At 45.2% G+C, this 11,552-nt stretch overlaps 1 protein-coding gene across 1 annotated transcript; it reads right to left on the bottom strand.

Annotated features, from left to right (window-relative positions):
- Positions 1-6,533: 6,533 nt before the first annotated feature.
- On the bottom strand, positions 6,534-9,757 carry BAMBI (BMP and activin membrane bound inhibitor). The gene is made up of 3 exons (XM_090047435.1): positions 9,575-9,757; positions 7,826-8,113; positions 6,534-7,340 (listed from the first exon to the last, which is right to left on the bottom strand). Exons 1-3 carry the CDS (start codon positions 9,648-9,650, stop codon positions 6,922-6,924), a joined length of 783 nt encoding a protein of 260 aa, XP_089903561.1. The 5' UTR covers positions 9,651-9,757; the 3' UTR covers positions 6,534-6,921.
- Between the last annotated feature and the right edge of the window lie 1,795 nt (positions 9,758-11,552).

Raw genomic sequence — 11,552 nt, 5'->3', positions numbered from 1 at the left:
ACACAGGAATAGCTCCCTTGACTTCAATTACATCTCATTATACCTGGGACTCTTAAGTAAATGGAGCACTTGCTTAAGCGCTCCTAAGATGTGGTGTATAGCTTGTAGGCATGGGTTAGACCACAGGAACAGTGCCTAGCACCTCTGTTTGTGAAATAGCATTTCAGTTAATAAAAATCCTAGGGACCCTGCTGAAGCTAATTCTTTGTTGATAGCCATGAAAAATAGGTTAATAAATCTCCTGGCCCTGATGAAAGGGGCGTACTTCACAGTCAGCACTAAACAAATTGAGCATTTCAAAGCAGCCTTTTCAATACAAACCTTGATTTGCATACAAATACAAAGAGCCCCCACTACCTATTGGTAGGGGAGATGGAGGGAGTCTACTTAGCTTCATGGTTTATCTCTTGCTCCTATCACAACCAGGTTCCATGGAGAGATTTACTGCACAACTATTTCCCTTCCTAGTGACAGGATGGGGATTCACCTCTGCAATCTGATGTCTGTTATAGTGAAACAATCTGGACATCTCACTCTTGGAAAACAGACTAATAAAGGCTCTGAACACATTAGTTATCCTAACTGTGATTACATTGCTAATGGTCCTTCAGGGATCCACTGCCTTCATCAAGGATGCAAGCTGAATGTTCTTAATGATCCAGCTTTTAACTTCCTTGATTGCCCTCTTTTTAAAAATGGAAGTGAAGCTTTACACAGGGTAGACAGGGGTTTCCATGCTGGTTATTTGAAAAGTATCATGGCAGACTGTTTTATCTAATCTGGAGAAGACAAACTGTGACTACAGACTAGTTGCATCTAAAAAATATATTGTTTGGGCTCATTTTTTTAAGTGTCCTTGACAGCCAAATGAAGGGGAACAAATTACATCTCCCTTTCTTATATCAGGTTGCCAGGGCTGCTGGGAACTTGAAAACAGTAACCTTGCCAAAAACAAAAATATTGTAAGGTAACTGCTTTTGTGGTTCTTAAAAAACCCAACTCTAAATTCACACCTGCTCTTATTGCAATAAGAGTTGCTGTCACAATTGTGTTTACTGCTCTTCAGTCAGGAAAGAGTGAGCTGTTTCTAAGCAGAAATGTCCACTGACCTCAGAGAGAGGTTCTGCTTAAAAATTGATGACATGATATTGCCAGGTGTAAACTGAGCTGGACAGCATAAGCTATGTCCTAAGGATTGCACTGAGAAAAAAGAAAAGTAGTTTGTTATTTTTTTAAATCCCTTTAAAAAATGAGTTGACTTGGAAGCCCTGTTGATAAGAGCCTCCATTTTTCAAGAAGATTTGGTTTTAGGCATACCTTCTGAAACAATTTAAAAGAGCTTGACTATGTGAAGGTAGGTGGCTCAATATTTTCTGACTATCCAGCAGCTCCAGTTTGTCTCAAGTTTGGCAGCAAAACATTCATTGCTTTTGATCATTTAGAAGAGGGTGGAGGGTTTTTTCCACCTTGACCATCAGTTCAGAATTAGATTTTCTTTTCAAGGTTGGCTGGACAATGCAACCATTGCACTGCTTCATTAATCTGCAGGCAGCGTGGCTCCCTCTCCAGCTCTGTTTGCTTGCAGTTTGTTTAACTTTAGGATTCACCCACTGGGATGAAGAAGGCTGCAGACAAAGGTTAGAGGTGAAATGAAGAAAAGGATGTTGTTTATTTTGAGGGAGCCTGGATTCATATTGCTGGAGACATGAGTTTCTGCCCAGCCGGCAGAACCTTCATCTGGTAGCTCCTTTTGTCATCTTTGTTTTTTATGGAAGTATAATGAGCTGATTGATCAGAATTACTCGCTCATTGACTAACTCTCCTGACACCAAAGGCAGATAGAGGCCCTGCAGCTAGACAGCAGAATAGGAGCAATGAACAAGTGACATGTCTTTTCCCCATGCTCTGGGTCTGCAGACTGATACACCATCTACTTATAGAGGGATTTTGTAGAAGAATATGTCACCATGCAAAAAAAAAAAAGTGACTTCTAAAGCCCTGGGTCATTTTTCTGAAGGGGAGGGGGAAGAAAGAGAAGCTGTCATGGGACTGGGGATCCATCTGATTTCAGTTATATCACTATTATTCTGAGGTAAATCTATTAACTGCAGTGGCTTTATTCTAGATGTACATGGAGAAAGAATGAGAATCTGGCCCCAGAATCACAGCCTGGAGCAGGCAGCAGGGCCCCAGCACTCTGCTACCAGAAGTGGCTGGTTACTTTCAAGCTCTCTGCTTAGCCTGTAATCACCCAATATTGAAACCAGATTTACAGGCTCTTTAGAGGAGAAGAGGTTTGTGATTTCTAAAGCAGACACATTTGGTATTTCAGAAAAAGGTCAAACCTCCTGTGGAGCAAAGGGGTTTTAATAGAATCAGTTCAGCAGGAGTTAAGAGGAGACATGCAAACCTGATCACTCAGGAGGCTGGGACCAGCAGAGACATGAGAAAAGCCACAACCATTATTGTTTGGAGGAAGAAAATGGGAGGGGGAGAGAGGGAGGCCCAGGGGAAGCTAAATTACATCTTGGACATTTGATTTCATTTATTCCTACTTGAAGGACTTTCCAACTAGAAATGCACTCCAGGGTGTAAAGCAGGCTCCAGGAAAGGTGGCATTTGTCTGCAATGGAAATTCAAAACTGCATAGCAAAATGTTAAAACCCAAACTGCTTATTCAAATATATTTTAAATATCTACTCATAAGCAACTGTCCCTGCCCAAAGGGCTCCACTGTTTGGCCAGCTGTATTAAACCTTGATGCATTTTCCTTCCTCATTACTTTGGAAGCTTTTTGGGGTAGGCACTATCTTTTTGTTCCTACTTTGTACGGTGCCTAATACAGTGGGGTCCGAGTCCGTCGCTAAGGCTCTGGGTGTTACAGCAATATAATTTAATGGGTTGGAAGACTTGGGGCATTCACATTTTAAGTTATGCAGGCATAACAGGCACTACCAGACAGACTGACAGTAACAAATATGGCCTGCCTCGAAGTAAAGCCTTGCACAGGTGCAAAAAGACCTGGTTAGTCAGTTCTTTGAAGGCCCCATTTTTCAGTCAACCTTAAGTCACCAACTCACTGGAGTGGCATTTTTCTTTAGGCTTCCCAACCACTGCACAACCCTGACAGCTCGAGAGAGAACGAGAGAAGTGCACAGATAGACTAGCCAACCCACAGCTGAATGGTGGTTTGATTAAAACACTGAGAGGCCCTGAGTTCTTTCTGTCCTAGCACCTCAACCATAGCCAGCTATCAAGAGGTTACTATGCAGAAAGCCAGCCTTTGGGTGTGTGAGGCACTGCTGTGTACCATAATGGAGAGTTCACAATCTTACTCAGAACTTTTCATTCTTTCTTATTCAGTATGTTAACATATGCAAGCCATCCACCTTGCTTAGTCCAGGCAGTTTAGACTAAGGGAAGAAACAAGGGTTAAAGACCCACGCTGTCTTGCGTGACAATACCTAGTATCTGTTCCAGCCTTCCCGACCATTGAATCTACTGTTTTCAATTAAAAGACTTCATGGAAAGTTTGGACTACATCCACCCCAATATACAGCTCTGCTAATTTCACCAGAGCTGTATGGATTTTCCTGAACACAGCTGAAGTCTGCAGCTTTTGGCTGAAAAGCAAACAGCAGTCCCCGTTTCACTCTAATAATGAACTTAGCTGTAGACTTGAAGCTTCTGGTCAGTGTCAGAGACCAAACCTAAATTACATGCATGAGACTGGGTTTCCAAACTGTTTCAAGACACAGCGGCTTCTAAAGACAAGGACTGAACACCGAGCTGAGAGGTTTACTTCATAGGAATGAGGGAGTCAGGGATGAAAACTGCAGAGGCTCAAGACTGCACAGCAAGGCAAAGTCCCCTCCCTTCATTGGCAACAGCAAAAGCAGCCCCAAGGAGGACTGCAAGGAGGTCAGTGGGAATAAGCCAGCCTCATTTGACTACCACTACTACTAGGTATAGATTCTTATGTATTCAGAGTGGAAGCAGCAAAGGAGCTATTAGGGACGCAGATTTAAGACTGCAGCGTACTGGAGAGAGATAAAAATCTCTGATAGAAAGTTGACTAACTTCTCTTAATCCAGGCTGGCTATTTACACACCACTCTGGATCCATGTATTTCAGTATGTATGGTACCCAGACACAGAGATTTTGTCTAGGATTCATCACTGCTCATCAAATGTCGTTAGACTATATGGCAGATAACAGGCTAAAGAGCCAAGGTCAAACTTGGAAGTCTACTTATTTCAGTAACCCCCCTTCCAATCACATGACAAACCATGGCCTAACAGAGGGCATTACACAGTGCAAGACATCTGACATAACTATTAGGAATAATCAGACTTTCTTCTAAACTAGGCTCTAAATCTATAGCCTATGAATAAGGGGGTTCTGTAGTTTTACTGAGCAACCTGGGCTTTAGTGGGGGTCTGCCAGAACCGACTTGCATGGGTAACCTTGCAATACCAAATTCCCCTGGAGAGGCAGGCACTGAGGTCTATATTTTCAGATAACATCTTATATTTTGGCAGGAAAGAAAGCATGTTCTGGAACTCATAGTCTATGGGCTTTCCTAATTTAAACCTCTTCTAGTCTCCATTAGACTCCATACAACTAAGAAGTCTCCCATAAAAATAGTCTAATTAAAACGTAACATGATTAACAAGGTTTTAAAAAAATTGAAATTTTTAATATATCACTGAGTTTATTGCTTAGCATGATCTGGAGGCCGAGTTGGACAATTCCATTCTGCTTTGTTCAGCTCACTTAGGCAAATAACCTTGTCTCTCCTTCAGCACCCCCAGGCCATAGGCTGTGGTTACTGGGGACAGTAACACTTACCTAGTTCAAAAAGAAAGAAAGCTATGAGGCTTAGTCTGTAATAACCAGTGTGCTGCAGGCACGTGCATAGCAGGACATGTGATTTCTGGGATCAAATCTAAATCACACTCACTTGTGTACCCAGACTCACTCTTCACTGGCAAAGTGAGAGCTGGGTGCCCAACAATCAACTGACTGTCAGCCAGCAAGGAGCAGCCAGTGGGGACTACACTAGGGCTGGCTTGAGACCTTCGTACAGTCCTAACGCTGCCACACATTCAATTTAAGGCACAATGAAAGCCAGCCACAAAAATATTACACATTTTTTGTGTAACATTTTTGTGACTGACTTGCTTTTTCATGGCACCTTTAATTCCCTGAATGTGTAGCTGGGTTACTACAAGATGTGATCTTAAGTGCAACATCTGCCAAAGGCCTCAGACAATTTTCTGCAGTTCAAGCTGTCAGTTATGCATAACAGTCACATATAAAAAGTACAGTTTTGGGTTTTGTCATTCCCTGTGCCCCTACACCCCAAACATGGTGCCTGCCTTTCAAAACAAGTCCACTTTAAAAATTACAGTGGGGAAGCAAAAGAAAAATAGCTTTGTTTGCCCCAATGGCTGTAGCAAGTACCCACTAAATCCACTAGAATTATTTAAGTCATGATTGTTCAGTTCCCAGCCCACAGAGCCATGTTAACTGGCCCCACAGGACTCCCCCCTCAAGTCCAAAAATTCAACATCAAAAGAAACCATGGCAGCATTAGCTATTGCTTCTCTGCTGCCAAATTTCTGGACACACAAGGAGCTCATAGGACTGGGGTGGCTTGGGTCCCAATCCAGACATGCAGACTGCCCCTATACCACTCATCCAGCCAGAGCCATAAAGCTGAGCACCACTGCTTTAAATAAACCGTTAGTTGAGGGAGAAAGAAATAACAATGGGCACAAAGACAAAGCTGGAATAAATACCACAAAGGTAGAACTGGGTTTTCAGGTGAATGCAACTGTTCAAAATTATGAATCAACACAAGTCATGTGCTATTGCAAGTTGTATTAATAAGAGTATCCTGCTTGGGCAAAGCACAGTGTTGAGCTACTCTGCTTTAGTTGTGGGGCGGGGGGATTTAAATGAAGCATGGTATATAGCATAAAATTTTAAAAAGACACCGACAGATCTGAAGGGAAAACACAAAACAAAACAAAAACAAACCTCAGTATAGTTACAGGAACTGACAATAGCGAGGAAAGATGGAGATAACTGGCCCTACAGACCGAGAAAGATTTCCTGATGTGTAGGATTATGAATAAAAATACTTTGTAAAACACTGATGGAGGATGAGGGCCTATTAAACTTTCACCGTACTGCAAAGGACTGAAAAAAACACAGTAAATGGGACAGACCAACCAGCCCAAAAAAAGTTTAAGTTATAGTGTGGGAAGGGGAATGACATGTTTTGCAATGGAACATTGGAAGGGAGGATGTGGACTCACCATTACTAGGAAGTCAGTAGTGGAGTAACCATCCTTTTCCATTGATAATATAGACATGTTTCCCCCCCACTGTTCAGCAGGATGAACCCTGCAAAAGAAACTCCATTTCCTGAGCCTTACTGAGGTCACTATTTTGAACATCTCTACCACCCCTCTATTTTTTCTAGAAAGAAACCTTGCTTTCTATAAGAAAAAGTCACAAGTAAGTTTTCAGACAAAATATATATATTTAAAAATTCTTTACAATAAGTCAGGAAACATAGGAGCTTGCATACAGTTTATTATAACTCAGTTCTCAGCTCCCTACAGCTCAGATAACCCTGGTGACAGTGTTTACAACTTCTAATTTTTGCTTTCATAACTTTAAAGCAAACAATACATTTGAGTGTATTTTACTCTGTGCAAATAAGACAACTTTTGGAATCCTTCAGAAGAAATATCCAAGATTCTGTTTCCAGAGGTCCTTTGTTTCTCAAAGATGATTAATAAGTGTTTTCATTTTTAAGATAAAGTGCTCCTGTCCAGCAGAACCCAAAGGCCTTCCAGAGTAAAGGCCAATAGTAAGGTTAGCTCAGATTAGAAAAAAAAGAATTGGTCATACAAATTCCAGCTTTCCATGTCCGCTGTACATTCCCCAGTGGACCAGTGAAAGAATTTTATCATTGTTGAGGTCTGTCTGTCTCATTTTATCACAGGTCATGCAGCAGTTCTCATGACCAGTTACGGGCACCATGCATTCCAAGTCTAGCTTTGCCACCTGCCCTTTTTTTGAATGATGTCCATGGAAACTGTAGTGCAAACGGGAGAGCATTTGCTGCCGCTGATCTTGCAGTCTCTTGTTTTCACTCCTGAGCATCCGCAAAGCCAGCATAATAAGCAGCACCAAGATTAGCCCGCCAGCTATAGGAACGGCAATTACGGCTGCCCTGAACCATAATTCTTTTGAAGAGGTTAACTCCTGAACCTTGGTGATAAGATTTCTGCTGTTGTCATGTTGATATCGGCTTCCTTGTCCTGTAAAAGAGTTACAAAAAAGCTTTAAGGCCTTATTTCCATCTCTGAGTTGTTTCATACTTAACAATTCCTTAAACCATGCATATTACAAAAACAAACGAAAGAAACTGTGCACAATCATTTCAGAACCTAGCTATACACTACGCATTTTCTGCAAATAGTACCTCCATATATTGAGTTGATCCATGTAAAGAAAACAAATGTATTCTTATAGAATTTATTATGATGATAGTTGATATAACATGGAACATTACCACTGGTGCCTCTTAGAGATGTTAAAAAGCAGGCAAGACAGACATCTAAATGATAATGCAGACATAAAAGCTACTCAGCCAAGATGCATCTCTGAACCCAGCCACATGCTTCTCCCTCTGGTGTCTCTAATTACCTTAACAACAAAATCAATAGCAGACATACAAGGTCTTGGCTGTCACAAGCCTATAGATCAGGGAAGAGATTGAGTGAGTTGAAACTGCTTTCCCTACCTGAAGTCTCACCCTTGGGAGGAGTCAGGACATCATGTAGTCCTCTATAATTGCACATATCTTCATGACAGCATTCCAACGTAGGCATGGTGGTGCCAGAGTGGTTTTGTGCCTGTTTAGTTTGGCAAATGTCTGCTGTACTTGCAAGAGAGTCCAAGCAGCCATGAGTAAGTGGTGAATTGGTGTTCTGAGGGTCAAGCAGTCTGGAGAAGCAGGCATTGAGCTCAGATTTGCACATATAGCCAGTTGCAACACAGTGCGCAGCATCACAGTAGCATCTAATTTCACCTAAAAAATATATATATATACAAGGAGTCAAATATTGGAGTCCAAGTTGTTACACAGAATAAATTACCACACAAATTACTAATGAACTACTGCAGAACAATCACACTTAACAGCACTAATTTTTGGTGACCCTGAATTATACCCCACCCAGACAGGGACTAGCTCCTTTCCCTCTTGGTACCAAACCTACACAAGATTTGGAACATTTAAACCACCTATAATATGCCTATCTAAAGCAGCAATACTTTTAAGATGGAGATCTGGAGACTACTATTTGCTAAAATGCAAAACTCCATATGTAGATGATCTGGCATTTTCTTTAAGATACTATTCCCATTAAACTGTGTGCAGGACAGTCTCCACCCTCCCCACCTTCATCCTGTTTAAAAGGAAAAAAAATGTAAGTCCTGGCTTTAAACTTCTGCACTATCAAAACCTCTGTACCTGAATACTCTGGACTACTGGTGGTATTTGTATTAAGGCAACTTTGCATTCCAGTAATTGAACATGACCATGCAACAAAAATGCTATATTTTTCTTCTTTTTAAAATGTTGGTGCATATAAATATTTAATCAGAGCTGCTGAATTGTTTACTAGCTCTGGAGGCCCTGCCAAGGTTTAAGAGCTTTACCTAACACCTTCTAAAGCTATTAGCTAGAACTATTACAACCTAGAAACTCTGAGGCAGGAAGATTTTTGCAGCGCGAAATTGGGCAGCTATTTGCAACCTCTCCAGAAAGGGGATTTCCCCCCCTTCCTATAAAGCACTTTCTGTGCAAAGGGCTATTTCAGGCAATATTATCAAACAGGAACTGTACACTTTACAATTAATTATTTGTTTGCTGAAATCAATTTCTTTCAACTCAAAAGGAAAGTCATTAAAAAGAAAGGGGGGGTGAAACTGCCCAGCCGAGATTATTCCTCCCCCTTTTTGCCTGAAATCCAACGTGCAGTCACAAAGGGACATCGAGACTGAAAATCCTCTCCTGGTTGTACGAAAAACTCTCAGGAAACCTCAAAAATTTGTGGAGGAAGCAATATAAAAAAAGCCCGCTTCATAAAAAATAAAATAAGAAAGCCTCTTCAACGCTGTGCTCTCCAAGCCACGCTGGTACGACCCAGAGCCGGCCTGCGCCGCCGGGGGACGTGCCCTTCCTTCTACAGCGCTACAGGCAGCACTCGGCGCCGGAGCGGCTCCAACCCACCCGGTGGGCCCCGACCCGCTCCCACGGCAGCGGCCGCATCAGCCCTCCACTGGCTGAGCCCTGAAGTGACCCCCAGACCTCGAGCCACAGGGCGCCCCTCCCCCTGCAGCAGCCGGACCCGGAGGGGCCTGGGCCGGGCGCCGGTTGCCCTCCGGCTCTACACAGCCTCCCCGCGCCCCGACAACCGCCCCCAGGGCAGAAACGCAAGATGGCTCCGCACGAGCCCTGGGAGGGGAGGGCCGGGCCGGAGCTCACCTCGGGTCAGCAGCACGGCCATGGCGCACAGCTCCAGCTGCAGCCACACGAAGGTGCAGCTGGGCCGCCGGTCCATTGACACCGCCCGCCGCGTTGCGGCGCCCGGGACAGCGCTGCATGGGCTGCCTCGCCCACCCCCGGCCCGACTCCGGACCTGGCCCCGCCCCTCGCCTCCCGCCACCGACTCCGCTCTGCCCCGGCGCGGCCGCCGCCGGCGCCCCATATAGAGCCGGGCCCGAGCGGCCGGCCCCGCCCCCCGCTCCCATTGGCTGCTCCGCCACGTCACTCGGCGTGGGGCGGGGCGGGGCGGGGCCTGGCAGGTGCGGGGGGAGCAGGCGCCGAGGAGCCGCGCGCTCCACCACCCCGTCCAACGGCTGCGCAGGAGCTCGTAACAGCACGTGCGCCGCGGGGCGCCGCAAACGTTTCAGCTGCTCTCGCCCTCCCGAGCGTCTGGCCCCGCCGGGTTCCCACAGGGACTGGGTACAGGCAGCTGCGCTGGATTTAACTTTTTTTTAAAGACGCGTGTGTGTGAACATGCGATACCCATCAGCTGGAGGACGGGGAGTTGTCCTGAAGAAGCAGCAGACGCAGCGAGCTGGTCGGCTCCGCATCTCAGCGCTGCGCTCTCGCAGAAATCGTACAGGAGTCGGGCGGGACGGAGGCCGGCTGGGCTGACCCCACACTTGAGGCAGGATCGTCCCTGTCCCAGCCACCCCGTACAAGCCATCGTCTAAACTCTTCGTTAGACTGCCGAACCCTGAGACAGCGCAAGGCATCATGCCCTAGCCCGCCACAGGCAAAGCAGGGAAACCACAGCAGCCAATGCCCTGCTTCTGGGAAAGGTTATGTATGCTCAAGAGATCCCAGGTAGAGGGTCGCGCTGTCACTGCAGAGGAAAACAACGCCCCCCAGTCCCTACCCATCTGACCACAAGGTAAAATTCAGGAGCGCTGGCATACCTCAAAGTCCTCAGCCTCAGCTGCAGCCAACATATAATGCCTCTAAGGACAGCTTAAAAACACCCTGGCACATGACTGCCCTCTGCCTGTTTTGATGCAAATCAAAGCCTGGGACAGTCAACTCCAGGGATAAACCCAATATCTGCTCTCATCCAAGTCACACCATCTCACCTATGTCTTGCCAGATCACGAACAAACAAGGGTCAACTCAGAAGATGTCACCGAGGTGGTCAGTGTAACCAGCTAAGGATTGGTAGGAGTAAAGGGCCAAGAGGATCCTGCAGCCAGGGACTCCCAAAAAGGAAGAAAGGGACAGAATTCCCAGGGAGGTGGCTCATGGGCACCCCCTGCTACTCATCCCCTGCTTCCTGAGAGAGGAGACCTCCCAGGATCACTCTGGAGGTAGAGCAGATGTTTACAGCCAGGACATTACTCTGACTCCCCCCCCCCCCCACCCAGTCAGCTGCATCTCTCCGGCATGTTTATCTTCGTGTTGCATTCCAGCCTCACCAAGAACAGGGATTAAAGGAGCACAAAGGGAGTTTTCAAGAGAAACTCTGTACAGATAAGGGAAGGGATAGTTGCATAGTTGATGTAAACAGCGAGCTGAACTCAGCAAGGGCTTGCTCCAGAGTGTGTTAAAGTCAACGGAAAGGGTCCAGCTGATACAAAGGGGCTATGCAGTTGGCACTCAGTCTGCCTGCTTGTATTTCGTTGGCTATTACATGTTTGTAAAGGGAATCACTCTTGAACAAGGCTAGATGTAAGAAACGCTTTTAGTTCCATCTAATTCAGACTCGCATTGTTGTGCCCCTTGATTTCTGTATGAACTCTTGATGTTTCATTCCCCCACACACACTTTTTTTCCCCAAAAACTAAGAGCAGTTAGTATCTGGAGATGCTCAAGTTACTGAGTGTGGGGTAGAAAAGCAGCTGTGTAACTTCACTGCTGTATCACAAGCAACTCCCATCAGTGTACTAACAGGGCAGCCCTGCATTAAAACTCAAAGCTTCATTTG

This window comes from Crocodylus siamensis, chromosome 5, assembly GCF_052110815.1.
Source record: "Crocodylus siamensis isolate JL-2025a chromosome 5, ASM5211081v1, whole genome shotgun sequence".
NCBI lineage: Eukaryota > Metazoa > Chordata > Crocodylia > Crocodylidae > Crocodylus > Crocodylus siamensis.
The sequence above is the reverse complement of the archived record's forward strand: the minus strand, read 5'-3'. Positions and strand labels throughout refer to the sequence as shown.

Bases quoted from the DNA above. Each gene is read 5' to 3' on its own strand.
- BAMBI (XM_090047435.1), bottom strand. From the start codon at position 9,650: ATGGACCGGCGGCCCAGCTGCACCTTCGTGTGGCTGCAGCTGGAGCTG. The intron at 8,114-9,574 runs GTGAGCTCCGGC...TATATTTTTTAG, and splicing joins GGCCGTGCTGCTGACCCGAG to GTGAAATTAGATGCTACTGT. The intron at 7,341-7,825 runs GTAGGGAAAGCA...ACTCTTTTACAG, and splicing joins TCCCAAGGGTGAGACTTCAG to GACAAGGAAGCCGATATCAA.